The 23703-nt window shown below is 39.0% G+C and overlaps 1 protein-coding gene across 1 annotated transcript in view; it reads left to right on the forward strand.

Moving 5' to 3' along the window:
• The first annotated feature begins 905 nt into the window (after positions 1 to 905).
• The window catches only part of SPAG16 (sperm associated antigen 16), a 371328-nt gene continuing 348530 nt past the window's right edge, over positions 906 to 23703 (forward strand). Inside the window, exons 1-7 of the mRNA XM_050340454.1 lie at positions 906 to 955; positions 3802 to 3848; positions 4256 to 4354; positions 9512 to 9639; positions 14207 to 14344; positions 21512 to 21619; positions 23201 to 23318. Of these exons, the coding sequence (XP_050196411.1) occupies positions 910 to 955; positions 3802 to 3848; positions 4256 to 4354; positions 9512 to 9639; positions 14207 to 14344; positions 21512 to 21619; positions 23201 to 23318 (684 nt within the window). The 5' untranslated portion in view covers positions 906 to 909. The remainder of the gene's footprint in view (positions 956 to 3801; positions 3849 to 4255; positions 4355 to 9511; positions 9640 to 14206; positions 14345 to 21511; positions 21620 to 23200; positions 23319 to 23703) is intronic.

A 23703-nucleotide genomic window follows, 5' to 3' on the forward strand; every position in this document is an offset into this window, starting at 1 on the left:
AATAGTTCCACAGGCAGCAGGCCTTCTAGCAGGATTGCACCTTGTCTTTTCTGGCTAATGACTGAACTGAATTATACGACTCAGTCTCACCCACTTCCATTTTCTCTGATCTTGTTTGTATTTCAGTTCTTAGATTTTTTTTTTTTTAACCTTGCAAGCAAAACTGGTGCCTCTCCTGTCAGCCCACCTATTAGCACTTTTTTAATTACTTCCCCCCCTCCCCAGATATTTTCTGTTATGTTACATGAATTCAAGCACTGATTCTAAGTTCCTATTGAATGTGAAGCCCCTTAACTCGATCAAAATTTAGGACTGGGACCTCTAAGCTTATTTTAAAATAAGAAAAAGGAACAGAAAATTTTTTGTCGAATCCTGCAACTTTATTTTAAACTCTAGAGAGCCATAACGTGTGTTCTCCACAAATCTAAGCTGCTTTCCCAAACTTTTGCCTGGGAAAACTGCTGCTCTTAAAATCGAATATAGAATTATAGAATAGCTTGAAGGGACTTAATTTAAGCAATCAGTCCCACAGGACTGAGCTCAGGGGAAACACCTGTTCCAGCTACATAGACGCTCTCTCTAAAGAAGAATTTAGTCCCTTCTCGGGAGTTTGAAGTAACTTCGCCCCTATCTCCTGTCGTTTTCCTTCCTTAATTTAGGAAGGGCAGTGCGACTTTACCAGAAGGGTCTCAGGTGGCGGCCCCGAGGGAACGCCCTGGAAACCTCCAGAGACACCGCGCCCCTCGCGGCACCACTCCCAAACCCGCGAGGAGCCTCGGCTCGAGCTAAACCAGATGATTTAACTTAAGCTTAATTGAATGGAACTAAATTAAATTAAACCGGGGTCTGTTCCCGCCGTAGCCTGAGTGCTTCTCCTCGCGAGAGGTCGCCCCCGGCAACGCCGCGGCCATGGCGGAGGAAGCGTCCGGCTCTGAGGCGGCGTTCTGCCTGCAGAGTATCCTTCTTCCTCCCCAGTCTCTCCCCCTTCCTCCTCACCCTCCTTCTCCTCGGCTGGGGGTGCCGCTTGCCCTCCTCCGGGGATCCGTCTCCTCAGCGCTCCACCCGCCTCAGGCGGGGCGGCCCCGGCGGCTGCTGTGGGGGGATCGGGCGGGGCGAGGGGCGTGTAAGAGTAAGGGTCGGGGGGAACTCAGAAATCAAACCGGCTTGTTGGTTCTTTATGTAGGTTTTTGCCTCTGGTAGCTGAAAAGGGGCTGTATGTCTCCCGAGAAAGGCAGCGAAGCTGGGGAAGGGGCTGGAGCAGCTGGAGCGGCTGAGGGAGCCGGGGGAGCTCAGGGGGGACCTCGCTCTCTCCAGCTCCCCGACAGGAGGGGGGAGCCGGGGCAGGTCGGGCTCTGCTCCCAGGGAACGAGGGTCAGGATGAGAGGAAACGGCCTGAAGTTGCGCCGGGGAGGTTTAGTTCGGATATTAGGAAAAATTTAGTCATTGCCGTGGTTGTCAAGCCCTGGCACGGGCTGCCATCCCTGGAGGTGTTAAAAATTTAAACCCGTGTGGAAGTGGCACGTGAGGACGTGGTTCAAGTGATGAATATGGGTGTGGTGGTGGGTTAACAATTGGACTGGATGCTCTTAGGGGACTTTTTCAGCCTTAATGATTCAATGACTATGTGAGGTTTGGGGTTTTAACCCCGCAGTGGGGTCCTGCTCACTGTAACCTGCTGTTTGCTCCTCTGGCTGAATGAAGCTCGGGGTCCCCGAGCGCCGTTTGGGAAAGCAGGGAAATGGCATCTGCTACTGCTGATGGGGCAGCCACAGCAAGGGTGAAATTCCTTACGTGAAGGGCTCTTGCCCCCTCTCTTGTGTTAGCTGTTGATCGGTAAATGTGAAATGCCTACAGAGAAGTGAAGGATTTGTTATTAAGACTGACTATCCCAATGGGCTCCTGGAAAAGGTGCTCCTTTGATTTCCAACTGCCTGAATATGGGTGGGTTTAGTTTGTACTCAGTATGACCAAGTTATAAGGGCTGTGATATAATACCATAGATACAACTTTGTTTGCTGTAGCTTTTAGAGCAAAAAAGCCACAACCTATTTTTATCACATTTGAATTGTAGGAAATTATCTTGGGAGTATATGACCTTCAAATGTGCAATTTTTTTGGTCAGGTGACCGGAATTCTAGTTTGGCCAGATGAGCTTTATCTGTTCACTTGCTTGGCTCAAACTGCAAGTCAAGGAGCTTTCTCAAGCTTTGTTCTAGAGGCTAAAGAATCATGTTAGACCCTGCTGTACACTGAGGTTTTTTGCCTTGGTAAAATTAAGTTGTAAGCCAATATAGAGGCAACTTAAAAAGGTTGAAGACTGTCCCTTTGCAGATGTTTTCATTGTGGTGTGCTTAAAAAAGCACTGCCTCTGGACATGTGTTTAAAAGTAAGATTTAATATTCTTCATTGGGAAATACAGTAGTTTTTAAAATTAATTGCTCTGTTTTATAGTACACCTGACTATGATATTTGAAAAAAAAGGTAAAAACCCCCAGAATTTTAAAGTAATATTTTAGTCTGGGCACAGTGTTTGTGATGACACGTTGGTTCAGACCATACTGGGATGCAAGGACAGTCAGGTCAGTAGGAAATTCAGGAAAAAACCCACAGAATTTGAAAGTTTACTTATTAAGGGATCATGACCTTCAGCTGTTCACCTTCCAGATGGATACCATTGAACTGATAGTTTTCTGATGATGTGATCTGAAGTCTTCAAGGCAGATGATAGTTTGACATATATTTTGTATCTTTACATATATATTGTTGTGTGAGTACTAGGGCAAAAGATTGGGTTTTTTTTTAGGAGAATAATCCAAATCTAAACAACTTGGTGCAAAGCTGGAAAATGATGTTTTGTGGTGGTGGTGTGGTGGGGGGTTTTTTGTGTTGGTTTTTTTTTTTTAATTATTTTTGTGGGTTTTTTTGTTTGTTGTTTTGTTTGTTGGTTTTTGGTTTTTTGTGGGTCTTTGGTTGGTTGGGTGTTTGTTTGTTTGTTTGTCTGTGTGTGAAGTACCGAATTGCCAGCTTTTCTTCTCTTTGGAAGTTAATTCCTGGTTTATTTGCATGGGTCACTTGTAGGCTAACTGATTTCCTAGGGAAACTGTCAACATCATCTTGCTAAAAACATTTCATTGTACTTTCATAGGCTGCGAGGCTAGTGGATGAAAAGATGTTTATTTGGGTTTCATTTTTAGTTTATCTGTAGTTACTCTTTATGAAAAATTTAAAGCATTTGAAGGAGCCGTAGATAATTTCCCAATGAATTTTTATGTTTTGAAAGGTCCTTGTAGATGTGCTGTGATTATTAAGGCATTCCTATCACTTCTGGTAAATGGTTCTTTAGCATTTGGTCTCAAGTGTTCATGTTTGGACTTGTACATCTGAATTTGCCAAAAAGGCTGTTTTTGTGCGAGCATGAAGTCAGTGATGCTGGGAGTCACAAAGCCTGTGGAGGTCGCAGTGCAGCAAGACCCCTCTCAAAACTGATGACTGGGTGAGAGGGTAATTTAGCTGCTGTTTTAATTTGGAACAGTGCTTGGCTTTGGTCTTGGGGAGATCTGATGTGTCAAAATTTAATGACTTTCAAACCTGCTGTAAGAACTTCTGTGTCTCTTTGCACATAGTTTTCACTGGAGCTGGGCTGGTTCACCCTCAAGGCTGAAAGAAGCCTTGAAAGTTGAAAAGACCATGGGTGAGGGTGGTGAGAAGAACTTGATATAGAGATGATTGGTTTATGATGCTTTTTTCTAAGTTGGAACTCATGACCTGCATGAGCTGTTCCAGACTTAACAAAACCTGCAGACATTACCATAACAGATGACTCTAAAGATGATTATCAATGTGAAGAGGTAACTTATAAATTGATAATGTTCTGATATGTTTGGTATTCGCATATCATTCTTTTGTTTTACTTCATCAGTCACATAAACATCCTGGGAGAAGTGATACGAATCTCCTTTTCTAAATGTGCTGATGGCAGACATGCACTCATTTTTCAAGGGAAGAGTTAGTGTTGGTTGATCTATTACATACTACTTTTATTTGAACATTAATATTGTCTTTAAAATACATTTAGATGTTTCAGATAATCTATAATGAATATTTCAGTAATATATATTCTATTTAAATTAGGCAAAGTGGTATTTTAACAAGAAGGGAATTATTTTCCACAGTTAAACTGGGAGTGGGAACAGTTGTACTGTGAAAGAAAGATGTAGAAAGTATGTTGATACTAAACTTTACATATTTCGTTTAGGTTTCTGCAGATGATGAATTTAGTCTTCAGGAGGAGGATGAGGATCTGTCCAAGGCTTTACAGGCTATTCAAGAGCAGGCTGAAGATGCTCAAATTTTAGTAAGAACTTCCTAAACGTTCTCAGAGTCTGTAATTCAGTTTGCATTAGTGGCTTGAAATTTACACGTAATAATTTATATGAATTATTAAATATTTGTATAGGAAAGATTATCTTATTTGCCTATAAGCTTCTAGGAGTAAACACATGCCAAAGTGGAAAAGACAACTTAAGTTTCCTGGGTTTCATCTTCATTTAATCTCTGTTCATTTTATGTTCAATAAACAACCTGATGTTGCAAATATATAGATGGATTGTTTAAAATATATTAATCTTATTACAGTGCATTGTTATTTTAGAGTTTGTTCTTTATCTTAGTAGATTGAATGGCAATACGATCCCTGGCCCAGGAAAGCGTATGCTTAAAACCCATAAAAGGTGGTACTTGAATACTTGGCTAAAAGTCCCTTTATTAAAAATAAAGAATGGATTGTTACACTTAAATCCAAATATTAATTAAATTATCAGTCATTTCACACCATTATTTTTCGACATTCCTTACATTTGCAGTTTGATTTCAAAGCAGTCACGTCACAGTTTAGAGTTACACAATGGGATTTTTATATTGCATTTTTCAAAATACGATTTACCTGGATTTACTTGCTTATAACAATCTAATGGACAAGTGCTTTTCTCTGCTGTGCTTCTCATATCACCACTGCCTTGTAGCCTCATCAGAAAGGTGCAGTCATAGTCTTTGTTTTGCAAAAGTAAATGATCAAAGGATAGGAATGATTCTTAACATCAAAATAGGGGGGGAAACGTGCATTTTCTTCTGTGCTAGAGCCTATCAACAGATAAGTTTTGTATTTTAGATCAAACTTGGAATGGAAACTGGCAATACCAGGGCTTTATGTGTATTGAAATGGAATATACCTGAAAATTAATGGGAATATGGCAGAAGTGTTTGAGACTGAACATGCTTAATGTTAAGGTAGTAGGGGAAATTCATGTTCTTCAGGGATAACTGAGATTATGGTTGTTTTGCTATGTGAGTTAAAATTAAAATGGAAAGTGGAAAAAAAAAAGGAAGAGTATTTTTAACCTATTGATCTTTTGACAGTGGTATATTTAAATAATCTTTTACCTCTTCGTTGATTTGTTGAACCCAGAGTGGGAGGAAACTGTGTTCATGTGGATCCCATTTAATCAGACTGGAGAAGCTGTTACCTTTCCTCAGCACCTCTGAAGAACATGTGTGCTCAGACCCAAATTCCCTTTCATTTTGAGTTTATGCTAATTGGTATCTGCACTCTTGCTGCTTCACTTGTTATTTGGAGGCCTCGTTTTTTCCATAATCTTAAAACTGAAATAATATTTTCAGCCTTTGGAGAGAAAGATGTGAATAGAAAAATTGTTCTAATCCACTTGCTAGTTCCTTGACAGCTTTCATAACAATTTACTGTATATTTTGTGAGGCTCAGTGACTAGATTCTTTGATATTAATTCACTGGAAAAACCAAGTGCTGCAGCAAATGCTTTTGGTGACCTGAGTCAGAAGTGCTGTCTTCTGTGAATGAATATTGAATCAACATCCAAACTCTGAGCTAAGAAGCACAGCAGGAGGCTGTCTTCTTCACAGCATAAATAAAGATGGTACATTTCTTCAGCTACAAGCTTGTAATTTTGGCTAAAATAGGTTAAATTATTTAAGAACCATATCCTGAAATAGCTACTCTGATAGTTGTGATCATGTGTATTTGCTGTTCATATTAACTTGTATGTGTAATCACATATTAAAGATTGCATTTCAATGGTAGATGCAGATCTTTGTTAAAGAAATTGTATAGAGAAGGCGCAGATCAAGTGACCGTCCAAAAATTTTTAATATTTGTTATCTTCCAATTGCAGATACTGAAAATATCCACAGTTTCTAAATCACATCACTACAGTTTCTTTTATGCTCTGTAAAAAGGTCAAGGATAACAGGGAAAATCTTAGAAAAATGCTTATTTTCAAATTTCCTTCTAAGTAATTAGCACTACTTACTAAATGAAGAAGAGAGCAAATGAGAGATGGTGCTGTTCACCTATAGCAAGAATAAAACTGGTGTCTAGGAATTAAAGCTGGTTTTCTGCAGGGGATATTGAAATATGTTTTCTTTCTTTCTGGTCTGTGCATGAGTCTGGGGAAACTACTGGTCTCTAAGGAGGTGAGGCTCCCTCAGCAGTTAGTTCATGTTTTTGTTTGGATCCCAACAGGGAGATGAGGGTGATGGAGCTCTAATCTCTAAATATCATTTCCCTCTTGTCTGGTGATGAAATGGCAGCTGACTCAAAATACAGCTGTGCTGGCTGTACTGGGCACCACATGTATTGGAGTGCAGTGCTTCTGCCTGCTCTCCCTGTTCTGGTCACCACTTGTCCTTGTTGAGCACAACTCATTTGGTTTCTTTCTGTTTTTCTTTTTTTTGAGACAATTTAAAGTAAGATACGTTATTTTGAAACACAAGCAAAAAGTATTTTGCGTATGGGTTTGATGATCCTTGTGGGTCCCTTCCAATTCAGAATGTTCTCTAGCTTCTGGCCTGACTTGTATGAAAGAAAATATTCGGTTGCTAGGGACCCTAGCAAAGGGATCCAGAATTTCTGTAAACTACACAAAGAGAAGAAAGCTGGTTGGAAAACTGTCTTCAGTAGTTACAGCTGTTAGACTTTATAGATAGATAGTTAGAAGAGATATTCCAGAATCTTAATGTTTCTTAATGTCTTAAATGATAACCTGAAGTAATGTTGGCAGTCATTTATGTTCATTTCATGTGTGTTTGATTTTTAATTCTTGAAGGTGTTAAGATCCTTGAATTATTTTTAAATTTAGTTAGCTTTTCAAGAACATCTTACCTTGTTTTCCAGAGAAATTATTAATTTATTTTGTGTTTATATTTCTTCAGCTGGCAGAAATTCTCATGAGTATCTTGAAAATTTCTAAGGTTACAGTCTTAGCAATTAATTTATTTTACTGGCCATACTTAGAGTCCTTACAACCAACATGTTTTCAATATTTTAATTAAAATAAAGAAATATTTAACAAATACTTAACAAAGCAAATATTTAGTTTTAACATCATGCTCAGAATCCTTTCATAAGGTGGTTTTGTCTGTAGAGCTGCTATAGGGTGTCTGTTTGCACTATGTTTATTGATTGTGTTTTTCTCATTTAGAAATAGCTAAATATATACCAAAAATTAACTGTTATTCCATTCTATTGGTAGTCATCCGTTGTTACAATTAAAATGAAGTGAGTGGCTGGCTTGGTACCACTCTCAAAGTCTACAGAAGAGCCAGGAGTTGAGCTCTGGTTTCCAGAGGCCCTGTTCCCATTCTGTGCCTGTTCGACCGAATTCATTTCCCTGTATTGTTCCCCACTTGAACTTTGGGATGATTTTCAGTGCTGGTACCTCACTAATAAACTCTCTTCTGCATGGATGGAATGAATTCCTATCGTATTTCCATTTATTGAGGGAATCAAGCTGTGTCACCTCTTCTGAAGACCAACTTTGTAGATGTGTTTGGAAAATGACAAGCAACGTTTGCCTCACTTGGAAAAAAGAAAGGAAAAAAGCCAACCAAGGGCTGCAGCTGCATGTCTACCCATGAACTCTGGTTCTTTTATCACCACAATTAGAAAATAGACCTGTCTGATGTACTAGAGTTCTAGTAATGAAAATATGCTAAATATTACATTGCACTTGGCATATTGTATCCGTCATAATGCAGTGTTAATGGCCTCAGTTGTACATGCACAGTCCTTCCTGTTTGTGAGGTAGGCTGCTTGAGATGAAGGCAACATTTTCTGTATTACACAAAATGCTGTGAGACTTTCGCAGTGTTTTTATTTTATCAAGAGAAATACCTTTATCTCCAGGTAATTTATGCAGTCGTGGTGATAGAGCTCCCACTAAGGGCATGAATAAGCCAGAAATGAATGGTCTTATCGGAAATCCCTGGCCTACAGATCCTTTTTTAAATGGGTGGAGGAAATGATTTGCAGTCTCACCCTTTAGCATGTCTTGATAAATCTCTCAGTGGAATTTTTTTCAGTTTTGTGGCATTTTTTATAGTCTCTCACTGAGAGGCACAGGCAGTGCAGTAGCTTGTCCCAGTAACTGCATTGCTGAGTAGATCCATTGTGGCTTTGTGCACATGCGGAGTCCCCAAATGTAGAGACTCTCACTGAGGTACATCAAGTCACTGCAATCCATTTGACTTCAGCATTAAGGCCACCTCCTTGGCTGTTGAACTGTGGCAGTATCTCTCATCTTGTTATAATTAAATACATTTTGTGGGGAGTAGTCTCAGGCTGGGTTCCACTTTTCCTTTTCTCAGTGCCTCCTTGTGTCTAGCATTCTCCAGGAGAGCTGAATATCAAACTGTGTGCTGAGTGTGCTGAATGGGGCTGGGTGAAGCAGAGATTTGCATTGCAACAGAAAACTGTGGAAGGGATAGGTTTTTTTCTCTCTGTAGTAGGATTGCTCTGTTTTGTTTTGATTCTGCTTTTGGCAACTGTGCCTGACCCATGAGCTGACCTTATCTGCAGGGCTGTCTGTCTTGATGGCACTGGAGGAGCTGCATGTGAAACCTTGGAGCACCATCTGTGCTCTGCTAACACTTGTAGCAGTGTTGTCTGGCAGCTTCTTCAGTGTTCAGAGGGATGTTGAGAGAAGTGAGTTGATCTTTGAGGTTTACTGCTAAGAGATCTAGTGATGGAGAGGCAGTTTTTTCTGTCTCTCCATTGCTTTCATCATTACAGAAAGCCATTTTACCATTACTTTGGACTTTGACATTTTCTGTTAGATGAGTACTGGTTTTGTTTCATCCGTAGTTGTGAAGGTTACTAAAGGGTGCAGGAGTATGAGAACTAATGTTTTGTCTCTGGTAAGTGGCAGATCATCCATCAGTTATAATACTTTCAAGTCTCTACCATGTTGTGTCAAGTTCAGAATACTTGCTTAAGTAATGTGGGGTTTGAGTTTTCTTTCTAACCTCTCACAAACCTTGAGATTAGAAGGAGCAGTGATTACACATCTGATCCATAAAGACAAGAGAACATTTACCTGTACTCCAGTAGATCTGTAACTTTAGTTGACTTCAGAAATAGAAATTATGATCCTGACATTTCTCTTGCAAGTTTAATAACAGTTATCAAAATTTTTAATTTCAGACTTCGCAATCAGTTCTGACTTCTGAGAAATCAGTGTGTGAAATACCTGAAGCAATGGATGATTTCTTCTGCAATTTCCTGGTCAGATTGGGAATGTCCAGAACCCTTGACTGCTTCCAAACTGAATGGTAAAATAATTTAAGTGACCACGCTGCTTTGGGAATTAGAGGCTTAGGATTCAAATGTTTTCAGTATTTCAGGATATGTTTTCAGAAAACTCTCCTGAGTACAAGTCTATCTTAAATATGTAGTGTTTTAATAAGTAAATATATTCATAGTGAGAATGAGGATGCAAACTCCTGTTTTAAGGACAGACTTTGAGGAAAACTGACTCCAGGGAGCTCCTAAACAGGTACCTTTGAAGGAATGTGTGCATTTCACCAAACTCCAGATACCTTAGAAGCCTGAAGTTGTCACCTGAGGGAGGTCTTTTGTGAACAGGGAAGAGAAATACTCCTTCTCAGGATACAACTCATCTGAGTTCCTTCTGCCATCTCCTTTAGGACAAACTCAGTTCTATTTTTGCAAGTATGTTATGCTCTCCAGTGTCTACCAACGAAAACTAAAAGCAGGTACAGTGCAGAAATTACCATGGGATCAAAAGAGTCCAATGGAAAAGGACTGCTGTTTCACTTCAGCACTGCCAGGAAATCCCATGGTTTTGTTATTTTTCTTGTTTTCCAGAACATGAGTGTCTGCTTAAGAACGAGTACTTTGTAGTGTTTGCATCTTAATTGAGTGGGTTTGGGCATTCATCATAGCTACCGTCTATTTTAAGTAGTATAATCAAAATATTTGATACTTGGTCATTTTTGGTACATCAGTCAATATGATAGGGTTGGTTTGAGGTTTTTTCTTTTTAATTCATACACTAATCAGCAGAGTAAACTCTTGAGCTGTTGCTGTCTCTTTATTTTTTCAATCTCTTATAGACTGCAGAAATTTTTTCATGCTTTGCACAGAAGTTTAAATGTGCAGCTTTGTCTAAATGCACCACTCTTTGCTCCCTTTATATGTGGATTCCCACAGGATGTATATTTTTAGTATTGATTAAAAATGATGTGCAAGGAATGCTGCAAAGCTTGAGAGGGGAGCTGAATTTTTTAGGAGCCAAAGATGACACTTGCTCAAGTTCTGTTGAAATACTCTTGAGTTACAAGGTTGCTTTGAATCTGCAGGTTACCTTGGACAAATTCTGAAATGTGGAAATACCTCTCTTTCAATTACCTTGTAGTGAGTTTTAAACATAAGCAGTTCAGAGATTTTATTTTTTTATAAGGTCTTTTGAAACTGTGTAATTTGAAAATTAGCAAAAAGTTAGAAACATCTTATTTTTTCCTACAAAAGCCCTGAAGCTTTTTAAATTTTCTTAGAAATATTCTGTGATGGGGGAATCATTGCTGTCATTTGCAGGGCTCTGGTCTCACTTGTGTAGAGCTCACCAATCAGGCATTGCCTTTGGATTTAATAATGATCAGCTTTGTGATAGCATAACAATGGACCTAAATGATTCCTTGGAGAAGCAGCACTATGGTTCTGTATTCTTTTTCAACAAAAGAGCTTATATGAATAGCATTAAGCTTAAAGTTTAACAGTTTTTATGCTAAAAGATAATTAATACTAGACAGATATAAATAGTGACCTTTTTATGAAGCTGCGACTTTCTTTGAAGCACTTAGTCTGAATTTATATCAATGGCAAAATTCAAATTGCTTTTTAAAAGAGCAAGTGCAGGTCTTAACAGGCCCTATCTTGTAAATCCTTAGCTGTACATATATTTTTTTCCTCTATAAGTAATATTTTTAATTTCAGTAGCTTTACAAATGAGCTCAGCATGTCAGTATGTAATCTTGCTATAGTGAGGCTTTCTGCATTAATACCTTATTTCGAAATGTTTCATGTTGGTTTGAAATAGATAATTTACAATATTAATGAAAGTGAGAGCAGATTAGTGTACTTGGGTTCCTCATTATGTATTGGGATGACACTCTCGCTCTCATGCTGTGGTGATCAAGTACTAATGGAATTTAAAATGAGAAATTAATTAATGTAGAGAAAATTTATCAAAAGGCTTGCTTTGAAATTATTGTCTGTCTGAGATCTAAAGGTCACTTAAATTGGACTAAATTATTTGTGTTTACTTCAGATTTTGGGAAAACATTCTGTTATTCTATCCAACTGTATAAAGTGTGATTTGATTATGTTTCATTTTTAACCAAACCCACTTTTTCAATGAAGTAATGAGTACTTTTATCACACTTGTAGTGATTTATTTGTTTTTACTTATGTAAGTTGTTTTGCACGTAAACTCTTTTCTTCCAGTTGTACTTTAATGAAATTTAAATTATTTTTTTTAATATCCAATTTTCCATAAAATAAATGCTTTATTTTTACGGTGCTCGTTTCTTAGCCTTCTGTGAAACTGTAGTTTTGTCATCTTTGGATTATAATTTTCAGTGAGAAGTTCTTGTAAAAGCTGAAAGTGGAGATTTTAATCCTTGAAAGCATCTCTAGGTGATCTGTCCCTTGACCAAGGGATACTCTGAGCAATGTACCAGTTAGTTCATCACAGGACCTCTCTGCAACTTGATTCCTTTGAATTCCAGTTTCTAGGAGTTATGATGTATATAGTAATAACATATTTTTAGTCAGTCTGCACTGGGCTTTGATCACAAAATCATAGTTAACCATCTGTTCTCTAGGTTCCAGATTACTGGTTAATTCTAAATAGCAATTCAAGAATTGTAGTAGTTCTGAAAAGCTGAGTAAAATACCTGTGTGTGCAGAGAACTAATTTAATTTCTACGTGTAATGGGGAGAAGTGAGAACAGGAGCTCTTTGGCAACTGGCTTGGTAGGTAGGAGGTCTGTAAGTTTTACAGGACTAGGTTGATGAAAGATAATGAGATTTCACAATGCAGTTTGTTGTGTGGTTTTCCATTTCTGCTACATGCCCAAAGCATTCATTTTTAGTAGTGTACTTAGAAAAGGGTGTAGTGAGTTTATTGCTATTAATTGTGTTCCATGGAAATTGTCTTTCAGAGTTCTTAGCTCTGCTGGAGTCAAAGTTCATCAATTACCCATGTTTGGGTCTTCAGGCAGAAATTTGATGGTTTTCATAAAGTGGAGTTAAGGCATTCAGTGGCAAACTAAGGAGCATGTAGAGTTGTTATCTGCTGCCATCAGAGGTGCCCTTATTTGCAGTATTTCTTGTAAGAATTGTACCTGTGCATCAGTCAATGTTTATTTAAAAAAAACCCAAAACATAACTAAGCTTCTTTCTTGGTATTAAAGCCTGTTTCTACTGTAATTTACTTAAGAAAATGAAGTGATGATAGAACGAATTTTGCTTTGGACGTGTTCAGTTTAATTTTTCAAAAACCTTTCATCTACTGGTGGTGAATGTGACAGCTTAATTCATAAGGATGAGCATTCCTAGAAGTATCCACAGAATGCAGATAAGTAGGTGACTGTAGGAAATAATTTGAACAGAATTACTAATATTCTCTGTAAGTTTTTTTGGAGGATGTTAAGTAAAGGTTGCTTGTCAAGTAAGAATCCCTTATTCTAGGAATGCTTTTTGTTCCTGCCACATGATTATGATCAAGGAATGCTGTGCTTACTGGCTTCAGGTTCAGGATCAGGTGCTATTGCCCAGGTGTGGTAGATAGCATTTCATATCATTTTTATTTCTATTTATTACTGTTTTCATACTTAACACTTGGAAACAAAATAATGCACAGGTTGAATATATGTTTCACCTGAGAAGGGCAAATAATGTTCAGATTGATACTTCTGGTAAGTTCCTACCCAGAACATCTTCCCAGCAGGGAAGATGCTTGTGGGCTTATAGTCTCTGTGTGATTTAAGTTTGTTATAACTCCATTCAACCTGTGATGAGCTGATGTCCTGGCTGAGGTCTCACTGTGTCTGTACTGTGTCCTGGGCTCTTGGCGACATCCTGCCACAAGATGGAGGGTCCTAAAATATGATATTCAGTGAGGAGGATTTTACTGCTGGGGCTGTAGAGATTTCTGTGTTGCTACCCAGCATTACAGGCTGCTTCAGATTCTCTTTTACTTCTGAAAATCCGAGTTAGCCTGTACAAGTATTTAACTAAAGCAGCCTTCAGGCTTCTACAGCACGGAATTGTTTTCTCAGGGGCTGGTAAAATAGGTAAATAGTGGTAAATATAATTAAACAAGGAGAGGGAAAATAAGTAAACAGGAAGGAATGAAGAAATTTCCCTAGTTGAGCTCTGTGTTTCGTGTTCAAGATAATGAGGATCATGGATTCTGAACTATCTGCAGCTTATTTGAGTCCTAAAAAAAAAATCTTGCGTATATTTAAGCATATGAGATAAAAAGGACAAATGTTATTTGAAAAGAGCATTTGTTTCTGTCTTTTCTTTAAGCTATTTAAAAGAAAGGAAGGGAAGAATTGTTTAATTTTAAGTACTGTGTTATATGTCATGAATATTATGAACAATACGCATTTTAGAATGAAAAGTAGTAAAACAGAACATTGTGGTGGGATAACACTGTTGTGAATTGTTAATGATCCCAGAAGAGAAATGCCTTGAGGTGATAAATATCCTTGTGATTCTACTTTAGGTAAATGGTAGCGTGAGAAGGCAGACATCAGTGAAGTGAGAAAATGGAAATGTGGAATAAAATATCTGTTTCTCTTTTACTAGGTATGAACTCATAGAGAGAGGTGTGCTCACAGTCAAAGATGCTGGGTTGGTTCCAACTGTGTACACCCACAACCAGCAACTGCAGGCTGAGAATCTCAGTTTGAAGAAAGATTTGGAAAACTACAAACTTGCTGCCAGGTATGTTGTTTGGTCATATTGAATCATTTCTGTATGGTAGGAAATGACCAGATAAAGTACACCCAAGTACTGAGTAAAAAATTGTAAGTACCTCTTGGTTATGCTGGCTGCTCATATTTTTACTTCCAGGTGACACTTATAATTGAAGTTCAAGTTTCTCTGAGTTCTGTTAGAAAAGTAAATCTTTATTTCTTTTATTTGTATTTACTGGGCCAAAAATAAATTTTAATATCCAGTAATCACAACAAATTGCTGTGGAGAATTGTGAGAGTCTAATAGGTAGAAGTAAAAAATAAATTATGTGTGTTTTGTATTACAGTACTATAAATTACAACTACCACAAACCTTCTGCATAGGAAAAAAATCACTGTACACTTCTTCTTTTAATTGCAGCAAATCTATCACTCTGGCCCTGGTGGTAATGGGGTGTCAGTGTAAATTACCATCATTGATTATGCTTATGGGTACATTGTAGTAGCTGATTTTATAAGTCAGCTGTACTTCAGTCATGAGAGTTAAAATATTTAGCCTATAGAATGGAGAGATGTGATAACGAACTCTATGTCACATGGCCTTTTCTGGAGAATGGTTCATCTGCACATGAAGGTACCCTCAGACCTAATGATGCATTTGCTTCAGTTTTGCCAGTTTTAAAATAGGGAAGTGTAAAAAAATAACTCCCATCTTTTTGGTTTTCCTCAAGATTGCTCAAGCTGCTAATTTTCATCTGGATTGTTCCTTTATATGAAAATAACTATTCAGTTCTTAAACAAACATTGCTGCTGATAATGATAATTAAATTATTTTCTGATTATAATGATTTATTACATTTTAAATGAATGAATTAATTGGCCACAGTCAAGTAGTTAAGTAAACAGCAGCAGATATTGTGTAGTCTAAACATAATGTTGCACTGGGAGACAGACGATATAGAAAACATTTCATACTTTTATCTGCAGTTTATTTGGACAATGAGTATTTAACGACTGTGTCTCATATGGGTGGGGGAGAGTAAGAAGCAATAATGCATGGTAAAAGAAGCAAGTCCAAAATGTGGCCCTCCTGAAACTTATCACTGTCAGTAGTAATTTCAATAAGTTTTATTGTCTTTTTTCCCCATATTTTTTGTTTTCTTCTTCCCCTTCCCCACCCCTGCCCCCTTTATGAAGCAGAAAATGCTGTAACAAGATAATCTGAGTGGATTTTGACTTGATAAGAGTTTTTCTGGGTTTGTTGCATTCCTACACAATTATTTAAGAACATAAAGCTCAAAAACATTTGATTGTGGTCTGAACGAGCTGTTTTTCTCCCATAAGAATATCTCTATACTACATGGGGTGCCAGAAAAGCTTTTATAGCAGATGTCTAATTCAAAGGTTGGAAGATGACATGATAACATGCAGAGGGAAGGAAGCAGGAGAGGGAAAAGACATGACCTGTGTGTTTGGTTCTTAACAGCTGTTAAATGGAAGTCCCAACACTCAGGTTCAGTCCATGAAATGAAATTGTGCCCTGTTTTTTCACATTCTAGTGTTTGATGAAAACTAAAGTAGCAATGCTTTGGTTGCAAACAGATGGGCCATGGCCCTGGTTTGTTACCCCAGAGAGGGCACTGAGATAGGGCAGTTCTATATGACACAAGTTAGAAGTGGCAAATTTCCTTCATTGGCATTTACTGTCACACAGTGTGCTTATTCTGCATGTACCTTGTTCAGACAGTACTAAAACTGGTCCTCCTCTCCCCCCTCATAAGGAAAGCTTTATTTTCATAGATTGTTGGCTAAAACTAGAATGGAGTATATGTAGGTGTGAAACTTGGTTTGTGCTTGTGGTCACTACATCACTTTTCACCCTTTTTATTTCAAATAACTTACAAAGTTCTCAGTGATACTAATTTTAGACATTCAGCACTTGTGACGTTAATTTCACTTAAATTGTTTTGAATCATATACAAATTACAGCAGTACTGTTGCACTGTTGTTGAAACGTGTGAATGTTGTGTTTTCGACCCTGGCCAGATTTTAAACACTTATTGAAAACTGCCTTCCCACTCTTCCGCCCTTCTGTTCTTCTCTGAATTGAGGAGGAAAAAAACCCACCAGACAATTTCTGAGTAGATATAAGAACTGGGAGATTGACTTACTAATTAATTTTCACAAGCAAACAGATTCAAAGTGAATAGAACCTAAATTTATTGTGAACAAACTTAATCTAAAAGTTAAATTATTACTAGCAGAATAAGAACTAAAGAGTAAAAGAATAAAATAGTCTTAAAACACAACACTTTCTCTCCACTCCCCTCTTCCTTCCATGTTCCCCCTCTTTCCCTTAGCAGTGCAGGGGACGGAGGGGGGGGGTCAGTTGTTGTTTCAGTCCATCTTTCAACAGCAGCTCTTGCTAATGTGCCATCCTGTGGGTTACTCCTCCATGGGCTGTGTTGCCTAATGGCTGTGGGGAAAAAAGACTCCAAGCCAAATTAGGTAGGAGATAAGATAAGGATACAAAAGTTTTAATGAGCCCCCAGGCTTTCTGGAATACCCTCAGCGTGCACTCCCGAAATACACATGTCCACAGTTTTTATAATGATTTTCGCCCAATCCCCGTCCTGTTACCACCCAGGTTCTGCCCCCGCCACGCCTCTTGGAAATTGGGTCTGGGGGCGTTTTGGGCTCATCTTCATCTTCCTCAGAGCACGTAATGTCCTTGGAGGCCTTCCAGAATTCTAGGCCTGAAGGTTGTTGGGTCTATGGTTATATCTTGTTCCGTAGGGTTAGGGTGTTCTTCTACCATACTACCTTGAAAAAGAGACTAAACAGGCTATGGAATTTAGGGAATTGATATGGGAATGGGTAACAGGGGTTTGAGCTGGTGTGTTAAGGGTAAAGGGATAATATGCTGCTACTCTAAAATCTACATTTACTACATAACTACTTCTAAGGTCTACAAAAATAAAAAAATCAAAACATCAAAACTCCAAGGTATCAGCTGCAAGGGGACAACTTGCTTGCCCATGGTCATTCACCATGGTTACAGGGGGTAATGGCTTTGAGTCCTTCCCCTGTTTCTTGTGGGGTCCCTTCCCATGGGAGACAGTCCTTGATAGACCTCTCCGGTGTGGGTCCATCCCTCGGGCCACAGTTCTTCCATAATCTGCTGTCCCTTGGGTCATGAATGAGCTGCACTAGTGTGGATCCCCACAGGACCACAAATCCTACCCGGGACAACTTGCTCCAGCGTAGGTTTCTCTCTCCATGGGCCACAGGTCTCCAGCAGGACTCTCTTTCACCTTAGGCCTCCCTCAGGGTCACAGCCTCCTCATGTACTGCTCTGCTCTGGCATGGGCTCCTTCATGAGCTGCAGAGGGGGTGTCTCTGCTCCCCATCAGTCTTCCACAGGAGGCAGGGGGCCTGGCTTTCAGTCTTTCCCCTGCTGGAGGGGGAGAGGGAGACCTCTGGGCCTCTTTCCCTCCTGTTACACTGACCTTGGAGTTCACATTGCTATCTCGTGTTCTCCTCTACTCTCTTCTGAGTTGGAATTTCTTTGGCAAAACAGGTTTCTCTTCCTGTGTTCTTAAATACATTATCACAGAAGGGAATATCACTGCCCAGTAGCAGGCAGTCCATCCTAGAGCTGCCTATCATTGGCTTTTTCATTGAACAGCAAAGTCTTCTGGTAGCTTCTAATCAAAATCATCTCTATGGCCCCCTATTGCTCAAAATTCAGCCACTTGAATCCATGACAGTAAAACTGAGCATTTTTGCTGTACCTACCATGAGTCACAATGTTCCTTTATGTCTTTTGGATAAACCCAGACCATAATACTCTATGCTAAATCCATTTAGTGTAGTGAGTGTTAAGAGCCTTTTTTTTCTTGTTCATCCATTCAGTAACTTGAGTCAGTACCTTTGCTCTGGTAAAGATAATATTTCAGCAGGAGCCATAATTACCTGGAGGACAGTTTGATGTTCTCTCTTTGAGAGAGAATTACACAGAAAACAGGATACTTAAGAGCACTAAGGAGTTGCCGATGTGACTGAGTAGAAAACAAAACTTTGTGAGCAAAGAAAGTCCCATATTTTCCTCTGTGGATTAGTCAGAAAACATTGATTGAGAGCTACAGTGCTGTGAAGCTTTTAATTACATTTGGTGTTTCCGAGCTTGGTACTCTTGACAACCATATTGCAGAAAAGAGATGTTATTTGGGACTTAGGCAGTATGGGGGCCCAGGATAAATGGCTATAAACCAATTACCTCCTGCTTTAATGTTGTTTGGTAATTGATGGAAGAGATTTAGTGTCTAGAAGCTAACTGTAATTGTATTTTGGGCATTTTAATACAGTATTTACATGATTGCATGCAAGCAGGTGGGCAAATAGAATAGATTGGAGGCTGGTTACATTTCACTGTGGTGTTTCATTATTTAAGGAGAGAATTAGTCAGCCTCACTTCGTGTCTACACTCTGTATTTTTTATAGCTTGTCTGATACCCAAAGGCATCTTGAGATATCTCTGCATACATTAAAAGAAATAAATATCAGCATAATTCTTTTACTCCATAGCTACCTCTAGTTATTACCTTAAGGTCTGGATACACTGCAGATTTTTATTCAAATTATTTCTAAAAGTGACCGTTGTTTGGTGGAAGGAAGCGAAACTAATTTCCCTTCGGTTTGCTATGTGACACTAGTTTAAAGTGCCTTAGGTGTGCTCCCTTTCTTTTATCCTGGAGGCTGCAGTTGAGCCCTGGTTGATTGGTAAGAGTTATCTGCTGCTGTATTTCCCCAGTGGAAGCATAGATGTTCTTTCCAGTATGCCTGAAAAATTTGAAAATTACTCTGAAAATGGTTAACTCTTATACTAGACTAGTTAATTCTAATTCATTGTCTTCAGTGATGTCTTGCCCTTTAATATTCTAGTAGTATTTTTTGACAATAGATTGCAATTTCATAGCAATATTAATCTACCTGTTTGATTTAAAACAGTTTGAATACCATGTATTTTTGTTTTCCCATGGCCAGACCTTGTGTATTGCCTCTTTATTTAGATATGTGCAGTTAGACAAATGTTGTATCATGTGAATTGTGTTAATCACAGGGACGGTGTGATATTTGTAAGCTCTTAAAATGTTTAGGGACTTAATAGGCAGATGGAATGAAAATTGTGTACAGCTCTTGCTTGAGGAGTTCACAACATCAGACAGGAAGCATAAACATTCACAGGTACCTTTCTGTCCTGATTTTTGGAGTACACTCACAAATACTTACTCAACTTATAGCCAAAGTAATGGTCAAAATATAACGCACTCCTGGAAGTCACATTTATTATTAGAGTTAGTGCCAACACCAACCATAAAATCCTCAGCCGATCTCCTATTTCTGTGCCAAAATCTAACTATTCCTGCACATATTTCTCCACTTATACAATGGGAAAAACAAAGTGCACAGTTTTTGTGTTGAGCACCATATTTAAATGCATCTGTTTCATTTTGTGGTGCATTCAGCATGTTTACTACCAAGTGTCATGTAACCTAGATAGAGTAAAAGCATTTGGGGTTTGTTTTCTAAACCTGTCTTTATTCCAGTTAAAATTGTAGGGCTACAACTTGCAGCATCTTTGGAGCAGGGCATGTAACTTGCCTTTGAAAATCTACTTGGATTTATTGGGCCCTGTCCTCTGCTACTATTTTTATGGAAGTACTTGCTGGAGAGAAGTTTAGATGGAGAGAGCTGCAGGCTTTGACATATATCTTAACTAAAAGAAATGGATATTGTATTTGCTATGGCTGGTGCAGCATCTTTTACTCTTGGAACAAGCCATCTGTGAGCTCCGAGGGGCAGGTTTTGTGTTCAAGGTCTTTATGGCAAGTCAGATTTGGAACATGGTGTTGTGATGGAGCTGTTTCCCAGAACTGTCCTGAGACCATTGATTCATTTACCTCTCAAATGTTTTGCTGCTCGTGGAAGCTTGAGCAGAATCACTAATTTGAGCTTTGTGTCCCATACCAGTATGCTGAGTTCCTCTGTTTCACGATTCCTGGTGTTTGTGTCGGTGCTCACACAATGTGAGGGGTGTGCCCATGGCTCCTTGGAACTTCTGTGCTTCACTGTGCTCTTCCCATGGAAATGTACACATGTAAATATGATAGTTTCTATAGGTAATAAACACAGCAAATGTAAATTACTTGTACAGTTAAATATAATGCATTGGCAGTTATGGATATTCTTCCTGGACCTGTCATTTTGGCATATTCCCCTCTCATTGTGGTTTTTTCTAATTCTTCAACCCCTGTTGCAGAGGAAGTGAGCTTTATTTTTGCAAGAAGCAAATATCTAATTTCTGTGCAAAGTAAGTTCAAGCTTCCTTTGCAATTAAACAATTTATCTACTAATCTTTCCTGCCAAACCCATATCAGTGAAGGCAAGGAGAAAATGTACTGAATATCTAGAGAGTATTTTCTTCTATGTTTATGGAGTGGAGCATCTCAGGGTGTCCCATGGCTGTGTGTGGAATGTGCTTAGAGAATAACAGGTTTATCAGTATGTTTACAATTAATTTTGAAATGGATTCCTTTTGCTTCCCTCTGTCCCATCCAGGGAACACTTGAGTACAGGGTACAAACATGATTGAAGAGAGCTTTTCTAACCCAGCTTTTTCCAGAAGACTCTCCAAATGTATTTGCAAAGAAACAATACAGTTATCCTTCTGTGTGTGTCCTTTCACTGTGTACCAGTGTTGGGCTCCAGATGTGATGTAGACATTAAAAAAAAATCAGTGTTTTCAGCATATTATCAGTATTACCAATGCACTTCCATGTAGAATTGTAAGAGTATTGTTTTCTTATTGCCCTTAACTTGAATATGGAACTCCATGAAACTCCTTGTGCTTAAAGTTGACCTCAACTCTGAGATTTATAATGCCAGAATCCTAATGGATTCTATCTAAAGGATCTGAGGGAAGGGGAAGAGCACCCATGGCTTTGTTCCTCAGCTGGCAGCAAGTACTCAAAGTACTCAAAAGTACATGTTCTGCACCACAGGATATACTGCCAAAAACTTCCAACGTGGATACTGTAGACATGTGCATATTTGAAAAATGATTCTATATGTGTTCAACAGAGCTTGATGTAATTAATAGGGCTTCTCTTGCATTTTCTGTTTTTACACATAGTAAAACAAAAGAGGCTCTCCTAAAAATGCAGAAGGAACGAGACTTCCATCGAATGCACCATAAGCGAGTGGTCCAGGAGAAAAACAGGCTGATTTGTGATATGAAAAGGTAAAAAATAATTTTAATTGCTGCACAGGTAACATTAAAGATAATGGCTTGAATTATAGGCTGGTAATGAGATAACATTGTGGAGTTTAAAGTGCATTTAGTTCATGTCCTGGTAAAGAGCAGTTCTATCTGACTGTTCTGCCATGTTACTCAAAGAACTTTGAATTATTTTTTTGATGTATTTTCTATGTTGTAATGTGGCATGAATAATAATGGCCAGTCTTCACGAGTGAAGATCCGGGGAAGGTCTTTCCACCTTCCAGCCTGCGCATTGGATTTTTTAGGTGAGACACAGTGTGCGCGGAACTGAGCCCACCCTTTAATCCTAAGGTTCATCTGCTGGGGCCAAGCGAGCTTGGACGGTGGCAGTGAGGTCCTTAGGACGTAGGTGGGTTGCCTTTTAAGGGCTAATGAGCCCCACCTGCCCGGGAGTGGCCCTGACCGGGAATCGAACCCGGGCCTCGGCGGTGATAGCGCCGCGCCTTTACCACTAGACCACCAGGGGCTCCTGTGGCATGAATAGATACATAGTATTTCTAATACTTGGAAATGTAGATGACATTTTCTTTTACCCAGGTCTTTTGTCATAAATATGTAGTTATTTCTTTTTGGTACCTTTGCCCATTTTAAGGGTAACTGGTATCACACAGAGTTCAGAACCTTTGTATTCATGATTCCCATAGTTGGCATTTTCTGTCGTCTACAAACTACCACTATGAAACTTGCTATGTTGCTTTGGTTGCAAAGAAGTCCAAACCAGTCCATTGCTACTGAGTTGGAGTAATTTCATTTTAAAAATGAACTGAGTTTAGAATCTCTTCTTTGCACACGTTTATGCCAGCACTTGTTTTAAAATAACACTGGGGAGTGGCTTACATCTTCAGCTCCAGTTCATTCCCAGAGTTTTGGTGGGGCTGGTGTCAGTGAGTGCATGTGATGGCAGCTGTGTGTTCTGTGTGTTCAGCCTTGAAATGCCGACATGCTGACGCAGGAGAGCACCCACTTGTCCTTGGCCATTCAGCCTCTTGCAGAGTGCAGTGGCTTTGGAGCTGTGTGGCTTTGGAGCTGTCTCACGGCCTTCTCTTGAGAGATTCTGTATCTGAGTCTTTTGGTCTGAGGAATTAAAGTGGTTAAGTATTCTCAGTGTAATGTGCAGTGAAGAAAAAAATACAGATCACAGTCTGACTGTTTTGTCTAGATGAGGATCTTGTTTGGTAGTCAGATAACAACTGTAATTCTTTCTTCCAATGAAATAACATCCATCTGCAAGAAAACAAATTAGCAGAAATTATTATGCAGTATGTGTATGAAGGATTAGGAACAGGTCAAAATTAGATGGGTTGTTTTAAGATACAATCAAACAAGCTGTGAATCCTCTTATTGATCTGACTGAGGTTTTCTGTTGGATTTTCTTCTCTTGTGGTTTTGCAGTTGGGTTGTTACATACTCAATAGCTTTGCTGTCTCTTCTGTATTGACCTTTTGGAACCTCTACTCTTTTATTTGGGGAGGGGAGTTTTGCAGACACAACTCTGATTTAATGCATAGATGAGAGATACCTTTTTCCTCCTCTTGTTCCCAGGCTGAAGGCACATTATGCATCCTATGAGCCAGTTCTGAAGCAGCTGTCTGAAAAATATGAGACTACACTGAAGCAGAAGATGTTAACTAGTTTGGAGAGAGACAAAGCAGTGGGGCAGGTAAAAGTGTGGTGAGAACCACTCACAAGACTGGAACAAATGCCTTTGCTTTTTATTGGGTCAGTAGGATATTTCTGATAAAACAACCCACTTATGCAGTACTAGTTTGAGGCAGAATATTTTGTGAGTGCCATGGTATTTGGTGAAACGTTAGCGTTGAATGTATGTGAAAGTTTGTGGCACAGAGGAATTGTTCTGTCTGTACTTGCTCAGTGCTGCTCACCCTGAGTCAGCCACGTGCAGAGCCTGGTACACCTTTCATATCAAAGCTTAAGGAATGGGGTGTGCTCACAAAGATTCACATCCTTCCATCCATGCCTTGGCAAATAGCTTATTTGAACTTCATTGTTTATTGTTTTATTTTTTCCAAAATATATCCCAGAAT

The sequence above is a fragment of the Myiozetetes cayanensis genome, unplaced genomic scaffold, assembly GCF_022539395.1.
Source record: "Myiozetetes cayanensis isolate MyiCay16 unplaced genomic scaffold, myiCay2020 scf9, whole genome shotgun sequence".
Lineage (NCBI taxonomy): Eukaryota > Metazoa > Chordata > Aves > Passeriformes > Tyrannidae > Myiozetetes > Myiozetetes cayanensis.